Consider the following 18,473-nt stretch of genomic DNA (forward strand, 5'->3'; position numbering starts at 1 on the left):
GTGATAATGGTAATGAAACATTTCTCCTAAAGTAAGCAAACTCTCTTCTGCACATATATCATTCCCTTAACCAAAGAGATAACTGACTGACACCAGGGAGATAACCTCATGTTTCTGCCCATTCCACAAAAATAATCTGAAGTTCACAAAAATAACCTACAAGTTCAATTAAAAGAAAATAATGAAAATAAATTCTTCTTTCAAATTCTCACTAATAATAACAACCAGTTTATTGACTGCCCACTATGTATCTGGTACTATGCTAAATGCTGCATGTATATTTCTAATACTCATCACATTCCTTCCAGATGTCCTTATCTCCATTTTTACAGGTGAGAAAACAGAGGCTCAGAGAAGTTAGGCAGCTTGTTTTTGACCCATATCTGTAGGCAGTAAAGCCAGATTTTAATCACCTTAAGTTCCAATGCCTGTATTTCTACCACAATTTGAGGTCAAACAACTAGTACAATGTTATCTAACTCATTATAATTAGCTGGATTTAAACACTGTGCTTTTTCTCACCACTCAATACTACCAATAATTCATTCTGCTTTTCATCTTGCTAAGATGAAGTGTTTATTTCTCAAATTTCATTAATAGGGAAACCAGTAATTCATTTATTTTGGGAAAAGGCTGCTATTACAACTGATTGATTGGTCCCTGATATCACAAAATGCAAAATAAAAAGAGAGGACAGGGTTATAGTTATTTGACTCCAAATCAATTAAAAAAAAAAAAAAAAAAGGCATGAAGCTTGAAAACATAAACTCAAGAGACCAAAGTCATTTTAAGTTTATCAAATCTAACTCTCTTTTATCAGCATCTCAGGGTATATAATGTGTTGACCTGTGATAATGGGGACAAATTAACAATTAAATAAACATGATAAGTATGTCTTTCTAACAGTATACAAAACATTACCAGCAATGCACAAATACCAGAAGAGAAGCTAGATACCTGGGAGCTCCAAAAAATCAAACACCTATGCTCATCCAAAGACTTTGCCAAAGAGTAAAAAGATTACCTACAGACTGGGAAAAAGTTTTTAGCTATGACATTTCTGATTGGCATCTGATCTCTAAAATATACAGGATCCTGCACAATAAAAAGACAGATAACCCAATTAAAAAATGGGCAAAGGATAAGAACAGGCACTTCAACAAAGAAGACATTCAGGCGGCTAACAGACACATGAGGAAATGCTCACGATCATTAGCCATTAGAGAAATGCAAATCAAAACTACAAAGAGATTCCATCTCACGCCAACAAGGCTGGCATTAATCCAAAAAACAAAATGACAAATGTTGGAGAGGTTGTAGAGAGGCTGGAACACTTATATACTGCTGGTGGGAATGTAAAATGGTACAACCACTTTGGAAATCAATTTGGCCCTTCCTTAAAAAGCTAGAAATAGAACTACCACATGATCCAGCAATCCCACTCCTTGCAATATATCCTAGAGAAATAAGAGCCTTTACAAGGACAGATATATGCATACCCATGTTCACTGCAGCACAGTTTACAATAGCAAAAAGATGGAAGCAACCAAGGTGCCCATCAACGGATGAATGGATGAATTATGGTATACACACATAATGGAATACTATGTAATGATTAAGAACAACAATGAATCTGTGAAACATTTCATAACGCGGAGGAATCTGGAAGGCATTATCCTGAGTGAAATCAGTCAGTTGCAAAGGGGCAAATATTATATGAGACCACTATTATAAGAATTCTAGAAAAAGTTTAAACAGAGAAGAAAATATTCTTTGATGGCTACAAGGGTGGGGAGGGAGGGAGAGGGGTATTTACTAACTAGATAGTAGACAAGAATTATTTTAGGTGAAGGGAAAGACAACACACAGTACAGGGTAAGTCAGCACAACTAGACTAAACCGAAAGCAAAGAAGTTTCCTGAATACAACCAAATGCTTTGAAGGCCAGAGTAGCAGGGACAGGGGTCTGGGGGCCGTGGTTTCAGGGGACATCTAGGTCAACTGGTGTAACAAAATGTACTAAGAAAACGTTTTGCATCCCACTTTGGTGAGAGGTGTCTGGGGTCTTGAACACTAATCTAAGATGCATCAATTGGTCTCAACCCACCTGGAGTAAAGGAGAGCGAAGAACACCAAAGACATATGGTAAAGATGAGCCCAAGAGACAGAAAGGGCCACATAAACCAGAGACTCCATCAGCGTGAGACTGGAAGAACTAGATGGTGCCTGGCTACCACTGGTCACTGCCCTGACGGGGAATACCACAGAGAATCCCTGATGGAGCAGGAAAACAGTGGGATACAGATCTCAAGTTCTTGTAAAAAGACCAGGCTTAATGGTCTGACTGAGACTAGAGGGACCCTGGAGGTCATGGTCCCTGGACCGTTTGTTAGTCCATGATTGGAACCACTCCTGAAACCAACTCTCCAGACAGGGATTGGACTGGACTATAAAACAGATGATACTGGTGAGGAGTGAACTTCGTGGCTCCAGTAGACACATGAGACTATGTGGGCAACTCCTGTCTGGAGGTGAGATGGAAAGGAAGAAGGGGACAGGAGCTGGCTGAATAGACACGGGGAATATGGGGCAGAGAGGAGGAATGTGCTGTCTCATTAGGAGAAGAGCAGCTGGGAGTACATAGCAAGGTGTGTATAACTTTTTGTATGAGACAGACTTGATCTGTAAACTTTTACTTAAAGCACAACAAAGAAATAAATTAAAAAAAAAAAGAATGTCTTTCTAAGAAGCAATACAAGTTTTTCAAGGTGAGTTATGAAGCTTTTTGCTCTAAGGTTTTTCTTTATTGAGTGGCAGCTTTTAAACATAATTGATAAGGAAATAAAAATTTACAGAGGTCCACGGCCTCAAAGAAATTAGGGTAAAATCTGGTAAAATTTCAGGAACCAAAAACACAGGCTAACAATGATGAATTTCTAAGCTGGGGATATTCAATATTAAGAACATCAAACACTGATGCTGGGGAAAGCTATGATCATTTTAACTCCTTGGGCTTTCCATTCCCTCATCGTCATCTGGTTCACTCCTCCCAGTCAACAAACATTTTCTACGATTATTTTGTTCAAACAGCATTAATGGTGCCACTTATACATTCACTTATTCACTAAGTATTTACTGATTACTCAGTATCTGTCAAGGCTTTGCTATGCTGGTAACATAAAGATAATAAAGACATGATCTATTTATTTTTTATTTGTTCCTATTCTTGAGAAATTGTATAGTACTATGTGGTAAGGACTATAATATATAGGTATGCATAGAATATTGCGGCCATTCAGGCAACAAATTCTGCTTGAGGGTGTCTGGGATGGTTTCTTCATAGAGGTGACAAGTTGACTGAACGAAGGGAAGTTTATCAGATGGATAAAGGAATTTCAACATTCAAAGGAGAAGGATCAGTACAGGCAAAAAAAGATGGAGGTGCAAAAACAGATCGAATGTTTCAGGAATGGTGAGACAAATCAGTATGACTAGAGTCTCCAGTGGATAAAGGGTAAACATGGGAGATGAGTTTAAGGAGGTAAGTCAGGGTCAGATTCTAATGTCATGCTTAAGGCTTATGAGATGCTTATTAGTCTAGGCTTTTTGCCAGATAGACTAGGGTAAGAATTTCAGTTCTGCCACTTAATTATTTATAAAGAGCCTCTCTAAGCTTTTGTTTCATAATATGTCAGAGACAATGTTATCTCATGGGGCTGGTATAAGAATTAAATGTAATAATGAATTTAAAATATTTGGTACAATGCCTGGCACATACCAAGTACCCAGTAAATGACATACAATATGTTAAGTTCCAGGGACAAAGAAAATGTATAAAAAATATAAGTTCAATTTCCTCTTTATTCTATAGGTAACACAGTATCAGCAATGATTTTTAAGTTAGGAAGTCATGAAATTCAAACAATTCATGACGTCTTTTATCTCCTCCTTTTCAACCCCATTGTTGTTACTCTAATTCAGGCTGTTTCTCTCTCTCACATACACCTCCAATAACCCAAGTGCTTCCTATTTGTCTCTCCCCTCAGTCTGTTCCCTACATCAATGCCAGATTAATATTCCTAAAACACTATTTTCATTATGTTATTTTCTCCTCACCTAACATTCAAAGCCCTCCAGACTGCTGTAATGTGCTATTCTGCCTTACGGCTCCTTTTCCACGCAAATTCTCATCCCCAGGGATCTCATTTGTGCACTGTGGATCCCTCACGGTGTAAAAATATGCTTATCTACATAGGTCATTCTTTCTATACCCACTTCATTTCCTTTCTGTGCCTCACAAAACACTACCTATCTTTCAAGTCTCGGTTAAAACTCTTCTTCATGATGTTCTTTCATGACTATCTCAAGTAAAAGCTTTCTCTGCTTCCTCTGAACCCTGGTAGTCCTCATTGTCTTACCACTGAGTTGGTATAAATAATTGTGCATTAGTTATCTTTTTTGGCCTGAATAAAAGGAAAATTAGGAGTATGACAGCAATCTTCACAAATAAAAATGATTATTTGTAGAAGAGGGATTGGACTTATTACGTATAGACTTTACAAGATTCTAAACCAATGAATAGAATGGAAGGCTTGACATAATAAAGAACTCTGAAGCAACTAGAAATGCTTGAAAAGAGAATGCCGTGTCTTAAGGGTCAATGGGAGTATTTGTTATCTATTACCAGAGGAGTTGCTGGAATATTTTGAATAAACACCTATCAAGGGTGATTCTGAGAGTATACCTGCAATAGCGTTCCCTTAGAAGAGCTTTAAGGAAGTCATGTATTAAGAGCTTAGGCTTTGGACTCAGGCATACTTCAATTTGAATCCTGGCTCTCACATCTACTTGGTATGTGACCTTGGACAAAGTATTTAATCTTACTAAGCCTCACTCTCCTCATCTGTAAAATGAGGATAATATTTTCCTTTTCAGGTTGTCATGATTAAATAAGGTTAAGGTATAAAATGCATACCATTGTGTCTGGCATGTGGTAAATGTGCCTGCAGCTCCTAATATTAATACTCTTGTTGTCTAATCCCCAAAGCTGCAGATTCAATACTTACAGGTGCTACATAAAATAAGTTCTCCAGGAGACTCTGGTCATACTGAGGGTCATTCAGCTCACTGCTGCAATACACGTCACTCCCAGGAGATGGGGAATCTGGAGGAGAGCCTAGCCCATTCCAGTAATGACCCTGGGATAATTCAGCACTGTAGAGATAAGAAAAACAAAGTAGAAGGACTTTCAAAGACATTTCAGCTCAGCTATTCATTCTTTAGTGAAAATTTCCTTAAGTTCTAAACATAGAAGATAATGTTAAACAGAATACTCACGTTAAACAGAAACAACACTATCTGGTAAATAGTCCCAAATTATATTCCCTCTCCTCTGGGATGCCAACAGCTAGTATTCAAAACATGCTACTGATACTGATTGTGATCTCATTCATTTATTCAATAAACATTTATTGAGCACCTATTATTTGTCAGGCATGGTGCCAGGTCCTGGTTGATGAAGAGATGGTTAAGCTAACAAAACTTCTACCTTTTTGGTGTTTATGGTCTAGCAGAGAGAAAAAAGGTAAACAACTAACTACATATAACTCCATGAGTTACGTGTTATATGCTGTTTTTGTGAAGAAATGGCTGATTCATAAATATGCCTTCTTCCTTTAAGAATATATATATATACATATTTTAAATTAATTATGGCAAGATCAATTCTGAGAAATACAGAAATAAATAAAAGATACCTTATTTACAAATAGTTTGTAAACTAATAAGATAAGAAATATATAAATAACTATAACCTCAGAATTTCTAGGGAATTAATTTCTCCTTTTTTTGAAATTCCATACCATACTGGTAACTTTTCTGATAGCAATCTTTATTCTTTACCTTTCCTTTTAGGTCTTTGTATAAAATTCTGTATTTGCCCTCAAAGTATAAGCTCCTTGAGAGCAAAGTATCTATATATTCCATTCATTTTTGTTTCTCCTATACTGACTAGCACTTAACGAACATGTGCTGTATACTGACTAGCACTTAACGAACATGCGTTGTATACTGACTAGCACTTAACGAACATGCGTTGTATACTGACTAGCACTTAATGAACATGTGTTGTATACTGACTAGCACTTAATGAACATGCGTTGATAAACTTAATGAATTCTTAATAAACATCTGTTGTTAGTAACAAAAGCAACAGTATTTATTAAATATTTACTATGTGTCAGGCACCATCCTAAGCATTTTGTTTATTTTTTTCAACTTTGCTTCTCCTCTAGGCTAGGTGCTATAACACTCCTCCTTCATTAATTTTTCAAGAAAACAGCACATAATCACTACCTTCAAATTAGATCATGTTCCTACATTATTTAGAACAAGCAGACGTTCATTAAATGTTCCCTTCCTGACGGGGTAAATTTCAAGGTAACCACAAAGAAACTTAACAAACCTATTCATCAAAATAAAGAAGAAAAACATAAAGCCTCAGTAAACACAAAATCGACAAAAATGAAGCAAACAAAAAATACACACAAAAAAGGCATCCAGCACAGTAAGAGTAACGAAGAAAACATCAGCACAAAAAAAAAAAGCACTACAAAACAACAGCAATAAATTCACATTTATCAATAATCACACTGAATGTAAATGGCTTAAATTCACCCATAAAGAGACAGAGAGTGACAGAATGGATAAAAAAAAAAGAAGGTCCACTAATATGCTGTCTACAAAAGATACATCTTAGAAACAAAGATATAAATTTATTAAAAATCAAAGGATGGAAAAAATATATCAAGCAAACAACTACCTGAAAAGTACAGGAGTGGCAATATTAATCTCAGATAAAGCAGACTTTAAAACAAAATCCACCATAAAAGATAAAGAAGGGCACTACACAATGACTAGAGGGACAATCCACCATGAAGACATAACCGTAATAAGTATCTATACACCCAATGACAGGGCTCCAAAATACATAAAATAAACTCTAACAGCACTGAGAAGAAAAATTGATAGTTCCACAAAATAGGAGACTTTCTAGAAAGAAACTAACAAAGATACAGAAGATCTAAAGGCCACAATCAACCAACTTGACCTCATAGACATATATAGAATACTCCACCCAACAGCAGCAAAGTACATATTCTTTTCTAGTGCACATGGAACATTCTCCAGAAGAGATGACATCTTGGGCCATAAAGCAAACCTCAACAAAATCCAAAACACTGACATGATAATAAAGTGTATCTTCTCTGATCATAACACCACTTGAGCAGAGATTAGTAACAGGAAAAAAAAGGAAAAAAAAAAAATCAAGTACATGGAAACTGAATAACACCCTGCTTCAAAATCAGGGGGTAATAGAAGATTCAAAGATGGAATCAAAAAGTTCCTAGACTCAAATGAGAAAGAAAACTCACTATACCAAAACCTTTGGAACACAGCATAGGCAGTGCTCAGAGGTCAATTTATAGCAATAGATGCACACATCAAAAAAGAAGAAAGGGATAAAATCAAATCATTAGCTACACAACTGGAATGAATAGAAAGAGAACAGCAAAAGAAGCCCACTGCCACCAGAAGAAATAATAAAGATCAGAGCAGAAATAAATGAAATAGAGAATAGAAAAACAATAGAATCAACAAAACCGAAAGTTGGTTCTTTGAAAGGATCAACAAAATCGACAAGTTATTGGCCAAACTGACGAAAGAAAAACAGGAGATGACGCAAATAGCCCAAATAAGGAATGAAATGGGGGACACTGCCACAGACCCAACTGAAATAAAAAAGGATCATTAACAGAGTACTATGAAAAACTATACTCCAACAAATTTGAAATCCTAGAGGAAATGGACAAATTTCTAGAAACACACTACCTACCCAAACTAACACAAAATGATGTTGAAAATCTGAACAGACTCTTTAACAAGAGATTGAAAAGGTAATTAAAAAAACTCACAACATAAAAAAAGCCTTGGTTCAGATGGCTTCACTGGAGAATTCTACCAAAGATTCAGAGAAAAGCTTACACCGGTACTACTCAAACTATATCAGAACATACAAAAGGAAGGGATACTTGCAAATTCATTCTATGAAGCCAGCATAACCCTGATACCAAAACCAGGTAAAGACATCACAAAAAAAGAAAATTACAGACCAATATCTCCCATGAATATAAGATGCAAAAGTTCTCAACAGAATTCCAGCCAACAGAATTTTCCATCATATCAAAAAAATACACCATGACCAAGTGGAATTCATACCAGGTATGCAAAGATGGTCCAACATTAGAAAATCAATCAATATAATTCACCATACAAACAAAATAATCACACGATCATCTCAATCAACACAGAAAAGGCATTCGATAAAGTTCAACATCCGTTGCTGATAAAAACGCTCAATAAAATAGGCACAGAAGGGAAATTCCTCAACATAATAAAGGTTATCTATACAAAACTAATAACGATCATCACTCTTAATGCAGACAGGCTGAAAACATTCCTCTTCAGACCAGGAACAAGACAAGGATGCCCTTTATCACCACTCCTACTTAACATTGTGTTGCAAGTCCTACCTAGAGCAATAAGGCAAGAAAAAGAAATAAAGGGCATTCAAATTGGTAAGGAAGAAGTAAAACTGTCCCTATTTGCAGATGATATGATACTATATATAGAAAGCCCAAAAGACTCCATGAGAACATTACTGGAACTAATAGAAAGATTCAGCAGAGTGGCAGGATACAAGATAAACATACAAAAATCAGTCGGATTCCTATACACCAATAAAGACAATGACGAAAATGAAATCAGGAAAACATACTATTTAAAATAGCCCCTAAAAAAAAAAAAAAAAAAAGAAACTTAGGAATAAATCTAACCAGGGATGTAAAAGGCCTATATAAACAAAACTCCAACACACTACTGCAAGAAACCAAGAGAGACCTACATAAATGGAAAAACATACCATACTCATGGATATATAGATTTAACATTGTGAAAATGTCAATTCTACCCAATATAATCTACAAATACAATGCAATCCCAAGCCAAATACCAACAGCGTTCTTCAAAGAGATGGAAAAACTAAACATTAACTTTACATGGAAAGGGAAGAGGCACCAGGTAAGTAAAGCACTACTGAAGAATAAAGCAGGGGGACTCACACTACCCTACCTCAGAACCTACTATATAACTACAATAGTCAAAAGAGCCTGGTATTGGTACAATGACAGACTAATTGACCAATGGAACAGAATTGAGAACCCAGATATAAATCCATCCACCTACGGCCACCTGCTCTTCGATAAAGGCCCAAAGTCCATCAAATGGGGGAAAAGACAGTCTTTTTAACAAATGGCGCTGGCAAAACTGGATGTCCATCTGCAAAAAAAAAGGAAACAGAACCCATACCTTACACCACAGACAAAAATTAATTCAAAATGGATCAAAGACCTAAATATAAAACCAAAAAACCATAAAGATCATAGAAGAAAAAATAGGGTCAACATTAGAGGCCCTAAAACACATCATTAACAGGATACAAACCATAACTAACAATACACAAACACCAGAAGATAAGCCAGATAATTGAGTTCTTCTAAAAATTAAACACGCTCATCAAAAGACTTCACCAAAAGAGTAAAAAGAGGACCTACAGACTGGGAAAAGATTTTTGGCTATGGCAAATCTGACAAAGGTTGAATCTCTAAAATCTACAGGAAAATATAACACCCCTACAACAAAAAGACAATCCAATTAAAAAATGGGGAAAGGAAATGAACAGACACTTTACCAAAGAATACATTCGAGGGATAACGGATACACGAGGAAATGCTTTTGATCACTAGCTATTAGAGAAATGCAAATAAAAACCACAATGAGATACCATCTCACCTCGACATTACTAGCATGACAGAAAGTAACAAATGTTGGAGAGGCTGTGGGGAGACTGGAATTCTTATGCACTGTTAGTGGGAATGCAAAATGGTACAACGACTTTGGAAAACGATATGGTGCTTCTTTAAAAAGCTAGAAATAGAAATACCATATGATCCAGCAATCCTACTCATAGGCATACACCCTAGAGAAATAAGAGTTGTCACACAAATAGACACATGCACACCTATGTTCACTGCAGCATTGTTCACAAGAGCGGAAAGACGGAAACAACCTAGGCGCCGATCAACAGATGAACAGACATGCAAACTGTGCTACATAAACACAATAGAATACTACACAATGATAAAAAACAATGATGAATTTTTGAAGCATCTCACAACATGAATGAATCTGGAAGGCATTATGCTGATTGAAATACGTCAGTTACAAAAGGACAAATACTGTATGGGCCACTACTATAATAACACATGAAAAAATCTGCACACAAAAAGGAACGATCTTTGATGGTTACAGGCAAGGGGAAGGGTGGGAAGGAAGAACACCAAATAGATAAGTAGTAACTTTGTTGAAAGGTAAGACAGCACACAGTACTGGGGAAGCCAGCACAACTTGTCCAAGGCAAGGTCATGGAAGCTCCATAGACACATCCAAACTCTGTGAGGTAACAAATTTTACTGGGCTGAAGGCTGTGGGGACCATGGTCTTGGGGAACATCTAGGTAAGTTGGTATAACATAGTTTATAATGTAAATGTTCTACATTCTACTCTGGTCAGTACTGTCTGGTGTCTTAAAGGCTTGTGAGTGGCCATCTAAGATACTCTACTGGTCTCATGCTGTCGGGAACAAAGGAGAATGAAGAAAACCAAAGACACAGGGCAAGACTAGTCCAAAGGACTAATCGACTACAACTACCACAGTCTCTATGAGACTGAGTCCAGCACTACTATATGGTACCCACCTACCACCCACTGCTGCTCTGACAGGGATCACAACAGAGGGTCCCGGGCAGAGCTGGAGAAAAATGTAGAACAAGATTCTAACTCACACACACACAAAAAAAACAGGCTTACTGGTCTCACAGAGACTGGAGATTCACCTTGAGAGTATGGCCCACGAACATCTTTTTAGCTAAGTACTGAAGCCACTCCTGAGGTTCACCCTTCAGCCAAAGATCAGACAGGCCCATAAAACAAAATGAGACTAAACAGGCACACCAGTCCAGGCGCAAGGATGAGAAGGCAGGAGGGGGCAGAAAAGCTGGTAATGGGGAACCCAAGGTCGAGAAGGGGAGAATGTTGACATGTCGGGGGCTTGGCAACCAATATCGTAAATCAATATGTATATTAATTGCTGAATGAGAAACTACTTTGCTCTGTAAACCTTCATCTGAAATACAATTAAAAAAGAAAGAAATCAGCTAATAAAACCTTATGGCTCACACTGGTCTGATCCTGTTGTGCATGGGGTCTTCATGAATTGGGGGCTGACTGGATAGCAGCTAACAACAACAACAAGGGATGGGGGAGGAGAGGGATTGGAGGGATTGTGGAGTGACAGCTAAGGGGTGCAGGGTTTCTTTTCAGGGTAATGAGAATTCTAAAATTGATTATGGTGAAGGTTGCACAACTCTGTAAATGTACTGAAAGCTACTGAATTGCATGCTTTCAACGGGTGATTTGAATAGTATGTGAAGTATATTAAAAAAAAAATCAATAAAGCGATTAAAAAAAAAAAGTTTCCTTCCTCACTTTTATTCTTTCCTTAATCTGAAGCAAGGATTTTCAACCTTAGCACTATTAACATTTTTGACCAGATAAATCTTTGTTTTGGGGGGCTATCCTGTGAGGGTTTTTTTAAAATAATTTATTGTACTGTTGTTGTTGAAAATATACACAGCAGAACATACACCAATTCAAACTTCGACATGTACAATTCAGTGACACTGATGACGTTTTTTGAGTTGTGCATCCTCATCCTCTTCCAAATTATTGCTCCACTATTAGCATAAACTTACTGTCCCCAAGCTTCTTATCTAAACTTTCGAGTTGCTGTTGTCAATTTGACCCCATATAGACAGTTCTTTCAAAGAGCACAACACTCAAGGCAGACATTCTTTACTACTTAAGCTAAATTACTGTTTGGTTTAAAGAAGACTTCAGGGGATATTTTTAGTTTAAGGTTTAAAGGTTATCTCAGGGCAATAATTTAAGGGATTCATCCAGAAAGGCTGGATTCTATGAGAATATGAAATTATGTTCCAAATTTTCCTCTTTTTCAGCAGAATTCTTGTAGAATAAGTCTGATCAAAACATTCAGTAATGATAGCCAGGCACTACCCAGTTTTGGTCTCAAGGAAAAGGAGGCAATCAGCCACACTTTCCATGTCTTCCTCCTATTCCTGACTCTCCTTCCTCTGTTGCTCCAGGTGAATGAAGACCAATTGTTGTGCCTTGGATGGCTTCTTGCAAGCTTTTAAGACCCCAGTAACTACGCAACAAACTAGGAGGTAGAACAGAAGCACTAAACACAATACTAGGCCAATTAATGGGATATCCCATGAAACCATAACCCTAAACCTCCGAACTAAGAAAATAAATCCCCTGACGTGTCTGGCTGTATATAAGCTGCTTCAGCAGCTGCTCTTCATTTTTGTTGTAAAAATATGTATTACACAATATGTGACAATTCAACTTTTTACAGGTGTACAGCTTAGTGATATCAATTACATTAACAGACCCAGCAACCATTACCCTTGAACAATGCCAGATTTCCCATCACCATAAACAGAAACTCAATGCTCCATAACAATGACTCCTTTTACACCCTTCCTCCTGCCCCTGGAAGCCACTAATAAACTTTGGTCTCTATACCTTTACCTATTGTCATTTTATATACGTGAGGTCATAAATACTCATCCTTTCGTGACTTATTTCACTCAGGGTATTGTCTTCAAGGTTCGCCCATGTTCTAGCGTGTATAAGGACTTCATTTCTCTTTCTGGCTGAGTAGTACTCCATTGTATGTACATTTGTGCATTTCGGATTTCTGGCCTCTACCCACTAGACACCAATAGCACTCCCTCAGTGTGACACCCCAAAATATCTTCGGACATTACCAATTGTGTGTAGGGAGGACACTCACCCCAGGTTGAGAGCCACTGACCTACAGTAATCACTCTTTCTCAAAGGTCAGAAGGAGTCCCTGGTGGTGGTAATTGACAAAATCCAACTAACAACTTCCCAATCTAGTTGGCCTCTGTAGCTTCTGAGCATTGTTCCTTTTTGAAACTCTAACTTCTTGGTATTCTACAGAACTCTTTTATTTGACATTCGTGTAATATTTTTGCCTACTCAGTTGCTTGCTTTTTCCCCTCTATGCATACCCTTAAAATTAGAGAGATCTACACTGTTAAATATAGTCTTCCATTTTTTACTTTTTTGAAATTAACATTACACATTAAACAGGGTTGAATTTGCCTGTGTCCCTTGGTCACAAGGTAAGCTCACTCCCAGCACTATCTTCTCTTTCTTCTTAAACATGTCTTTTAATCAAAGAATATATATATGTAGTTTAAAAGTCAAATAGGTCTACAGTATCTGCCTGTGTACTCAGAGGCAATCACTCTGAACTCCCATAGATGTTTTCTCCTGGAATTTTTATATATCTAAGTAATGTGTGTACTGCTATTTTCTAATTTTTTTTAAATAAATTTTATTGTGCCTTAAGTGAATGTTTGCAAATCAAGTCACTCTCTCACATAAAAACTTATACACACCTTGCTACATACTCCCAATTACTCTCCCCCTAATGACACAGCCTGCTCCCTCCCTCCACTCTCTCTTTTCGTATCCATTTCGCCAGCTTCTAACCCCCTCTACCCTCTCATTTCCCCTCCGGGCAAGAGATACGAACATAGTCTCAAGTGTCCGTCTGATCCAAGAAGCTCACTCCTCACCAGCATCCCTCTCCAACCCATTGTCCAGTACAAACCATGTCTGAACAGTCGGCTTTGGGAATGATTCTTGTCCTGGGCCAACAGAAGGTCTGGAGGCCATGACCACCAGGGTCCTTCTAGTCTCAGTCAGACCATTAAGTCTGGTCTTTTATGAGGATTTGGGGTCTGCATCCCACTGCTCTTCTGCTCCCTCAGGGGTTCTCTGTTGTGTTTGCTGTCAGGGCAGTAATTGGTTGTAGCCGGGCACCATCTAGTTCTGGTCTCAGGATGATGCAGTCTCTGGTTCATGTGGCCCTTTCTATCTCTTGGGCTCGTAATTACCTTGTGTCCTTGGTGTTTTTCATTTTCGTTTGATCCAGGTGGGTTTGATGCATCTTAGATGTCAGCATGCTAGCGTTTAAGACCCCAGACACCACTCTTCAAAGTGGGATGCAGACCCCACTTTTTTCTTAATAGCTTTTATTATACCAACTGACTTCGGTGTCCCCTGAAACCATGGTCCCCAAACCCCTGTAACTGCTACGCTGGCCTTCGAAGCATTCAGTTTATTCAGGAAACTTCTTTGCTTTTGGTTTAGTCCAATTGTGATGACCTCCCCTGTTACGTGTTGTCTTTCCCTTCACCTAAAGTAGTTCTTATCTACTATCTAATTAGTGAATACACTTCTCCCATCCTCCCTCCCTCCCCCTCTCGTAACCACAAAAGAGTGTTTTCTTCTCAGTTTGAACTATTTCTCAAGTTCTTATAATACTGGTCTTATACAATATTTGTCCTTTTGCAACTGACTAATTTCACTCAGCATAATGCCTTCCAGGTTCCTCCATGTTATGAGCTGTTTCACAAATTCATCACTGTTCTTTAACGACGTGTAGTATTCCATTGTGTGAATACACCATAATTTATTTATCCATTCATCCGTTGATGGGCACCTTGGTTGCTTCCATCTTTTTGCTATTGTAAACAGTGCAGCAATAAACATGGGTGTGCATATATCTGTTCGTGTAAAGGCTCTTATTTCTCTAGGATATATTCCGAGGAGTGGGATTGCTGGGTCATATGGTAGTCCTATTTCTAGCTTTTTAAGGAAGTACCACATCGATTTCCAGAGTGGTTGTACCATTTGACATTCCCACCAGCAGTGTAGAAGTGTTCCAATCTCTCCACAGCCTCTCCAACATTTATTATTTTGTGTTTTTTGGATTAATGCCAGCCTTGCCGGAGTGAGAAGAAATCTCATTGTAGTTTTGATTTGCATTTCTCTAATGCCTAAAGATCGTGAACATTTCCTCATGTACCTGTTAGTTGCCTGAATGTCTTCTTTAGTGAAGTGTCTAGTCATGTCTTTTGCCCATTTTTTAACTGGGTTATTTGTCTTTTTGCAGTTGAATTTTGCAGGATCATGCAGATTTTAGAGATCAGACTCTGAACGGAAATGTCATAGCTAAAAACTTTTTCCCAGTCTGAGGGTAGTCTTTTTACTCTTTCTGTGAAGTCTTTAGATGAGCATAGGTGTTTGATTTTTAGGAGCTCCCAGTTATCTAGTTTTTCTTCTACGCTCTTCATAATGTTTTGTATACTGTTTATGCCATGTATTAGGGCTCCTAACGTTGTCCCTATTTTTTCTTCCATGATCTTTATCATTTTAGATTTTGTATTTAGGTCTTTGATCCATTTTGAGCTTGATTTTGTGCATGGAATGAGGTATGGGCCTTGTTTCATTTTTTTGCAGAAGGACAACCAGTTATGCCAGCACCACTTGTTAAAAAGACTGTCTTTTTCCCATTTAACTGTTTTGGGGCCTTTGTCAAATATCAACTGCTCATATGTGGACGGATTTATGTCTGGATTCTCAATTCTGTTCCATTGGTCTATGTATCTGTTGTTGTACCAGTACCTGGCTGTTTTGACTACTGTGGCGGTATAATAGGTTCTAAAATCAGGTAAAGTAAGGCCTCTCACTTTATTCTTCTTTTTCAGCAATGCCTTACATATCCAGGGCCTCTTTTCCTTCCATATGAAGTTGGTGATTTGTTTCTCCATCTCATTAAAGAATGTCGCTGGGATTTGGATTGGAATTGCATTAAATGTATAGGTCGCTTTTGGTAGAACAGATACTTTTATAATGTTAAGTCTTCCTATCCATGAGCAAGGTATGTTTTTCCACTTATGTAAGTCTCTTTTGGTTTCTTGTAGAAGTGTACTGTAGTTTTCCTTGTATAAGTCTTTTACATGTCTGGTAAGATTTATTCTTAAGTATTTTATCTTCTTGGGGGCTATGGTAAATGGAATTGATTTGGTGATTTCCTCTTCGATGTTCTTTTTGTTGGTGTAGAGGAATCCGACTGATTTTTGTATGTTTATCTTGTATCCCAATACTCTGGTGAACTCTTCTATCAGTTTCAGTAGTTTTCTTGAGGATTCCTTAGGGTTTTCTGTGTATAAGATCATGTCATCTGCAAAGAGAGATACTTTTACTTCTTCCTCACCATTCCAGATGCCCTTTATTTCTTTATCTAGCCTAACTGCTCTGGCTAGGACCTCCAACACAATGTTGAAAAAGAGCGATGATAAAGGGCATCCTTGTCTGGTTCCGGATCTCAGTGGGAAAGCCTTCAGGCTCTCTCCATTTAGAGTGATGTTGGCTGTTGGCCTTGTATAAATGCCCTTTATTATGTTAAGGACTTTTCCTTCTATTCCTATTTTGCTGAGAGTTTTTATCATGAATGGGTGTTGACCTTTGTCAAATGCCTTTCCTGCATCAATTGATAAAATCATGTGATTCTTGTCTTTTGTTTTATTTATGTGGTGGATTACATTAATTGTTTTTCTAATGTTGAACCATCCCTGCATACCTGGTATGAATCCCATTTGGTCATGGTGAATTATTTTTTTGATATGTTGTTGAATTCTATTCGCTAGAATTTTCTTGAGGGTTTTTGCATCTATGTTTATAAGGGATATAGGTCTATACTCTTCTTATTTTGTGGCGTCTTTACCTGGTTTTGGTAACAGGGATATAGTGGCTTCATAGAATGAGTTTGGTAGTATTCCATCCTCTTCTATGCTCTGAAATAGCTTTAGTGGTAGTGGTGTTAACTCTTCTCTGAAAGTCTGGTAGAACTCTGCAGTGAAGCCGTCCGGACCAGGGCTTTTTTGGGGGGGAGTTTTTTGATTACCTTTTCAATCTCTTCTTTTGTTATGGGTCTACTAAGTTGTTCTACCTCTGTTTGTGTTAGTTTAGGTAGGTGCTGTGTTTCTAGGAATTCATCCATTTATTCTAGGTTTTCAATTTTGTTAAAGTACAATTTTTCATAGTAATCTGATACGATTCTTTGACTTTCAGTTGGGTCTGTTGTAATATTACCCATCTCATTTCTTATTCAGGTTATTTGCTTCCCCTCCTGTTTTTCTTTTCTCAGTTTGGCCAGTGGTTTATCAATTTTGTTAACTTTTTCAAAGAACCAGCTTTTGGTATTGTTAATTCTCTCAACTGTTTTTCTGTTTTCTATTCCATTTAGTTCTGCTCTAATTTTTATTATTTGTTTTCTCCTGGTGCCTGTGGGTTTCTTTTGTAGCTCTCTATTTGTTCAAGTTGTAGGGATAATTCTTTGAATTGGGCCCTTTCTTCTTTATTGATATAAATTGGCCTCTGAGCACCACTTTTGCTGTGTCCCTACGGTTTTGATAGGAAGAGTTTTCATTCTCATTGGATTCTATGAATTTCTTTATTCCATCCTTAATGTCTTCTATAATCTAGTCTTTTTTGAGCAGGGTATTGTTCAGTTTCCAAGTGTTTGATTCCTTTTCCCTGCTGTTCCTGTTATTGATTTCCACTTTTATGGCCTTATGGTCAGAGAAGATGCTTTGTAATATTTCAATGCTTTGTATTCTCCTAAGGCTTGCTTTATGACCTAATATGTGGTCTATTCTCGAGAATGTTCCATGTGCACTAGAAAAGAAAGTACACTTGGCTGCTGTTGGGTGGAGTGTTCTGTATGTGTCTGTGAGGTCAAGTTAGTAGATTGTGGCATTTAGATCTTCCGTGTCTTTATGGAGCTTCTTTCTGGATGTCCTGTCCTTCACCGAAAGTGGTGTTTTGAAGTATCCTACTATTACTGTGGAGCTGTCTATCTCACTTTTCAATGCTGATAGGGTTTGTTTTATGTATCTTGCAGCCCTGTCACTGGGTGTATAAATATTTAATATGGTTATGTCTTCTTGGTGTATTGTCCCTTTAACCATTATGTAGTGTGCTTCCTTATCCTTTATGATGCATTTAACTTTAAAGTCTATTTTGTCAGAACTTAATATTGCCACTCCTGCTCTTTTTTGATTGTTGTTTGCTTGATGTATTTTTTCCATCCTTTGAGTTTTAGTTTGTTTGTGTTTTTAAGTCTAAGGTGTCTCTCTTGTAGGCAGCATATAGACAGATTTTGTTTTTTAATCCATTCTGCCACTCTCTGTCTCTTTATTGGTGCATTTAGTCCATTTACATTCAGCATAATTATGAATAGGTATGAATTTCGTGCTATCATTTTGATGTCTTTTTTTGTGTGTTGTTGACAGTTTCTTTTCCCACTTCATTTAATGTGCTGAGTAGAT

The 18,473-nt window shown here is 37.5% G+C and overlaps 1 protein-coding gene across 2 annotated transcripts in view; it reads right to left on the minus strand.

The window, feature by feature from the left end:
* Positions 1-18,473, minus strand: part of C2CD3 (C2 domain containing 3 centriole elongation regulator) — a 168,538-nt gene that overhangs the window by 106,917 nt on the left and 43,148 nt on the right. For both annotated transcript variants that reach the window (XR_010322490.1, XM_010599587.3), the window contains exon 8: positions 5,067-5,214. Coding sequence is in view for 1 of the 2 variants with exons in the window: in XM_010599587.3 (XP_010597889.1) it covers positions 5,067-5,214 (148 nt within the window). In the remaining variant the exon portion in view is untranslated. The remainder of the gene's footprint in view (positions 1-5,066; positions 5,215-18,473) is intronic.

This window comes from Loxodonta africana, chromosome 7 (genome assembly GCF_030014295.1).
Source record: "Loxodonta africana isolate mLoxAfr1 chromosome 7, mLoxAfr1.hap2, whole genome shotgun sequence".
In the NCBI taxonomy this organism is placed as follows: Eukaryota; Metazoa; Chordata; class Mammalia; order Proboscidea; family Elephantidae; genus Loxodonta; species Loxodonta africana.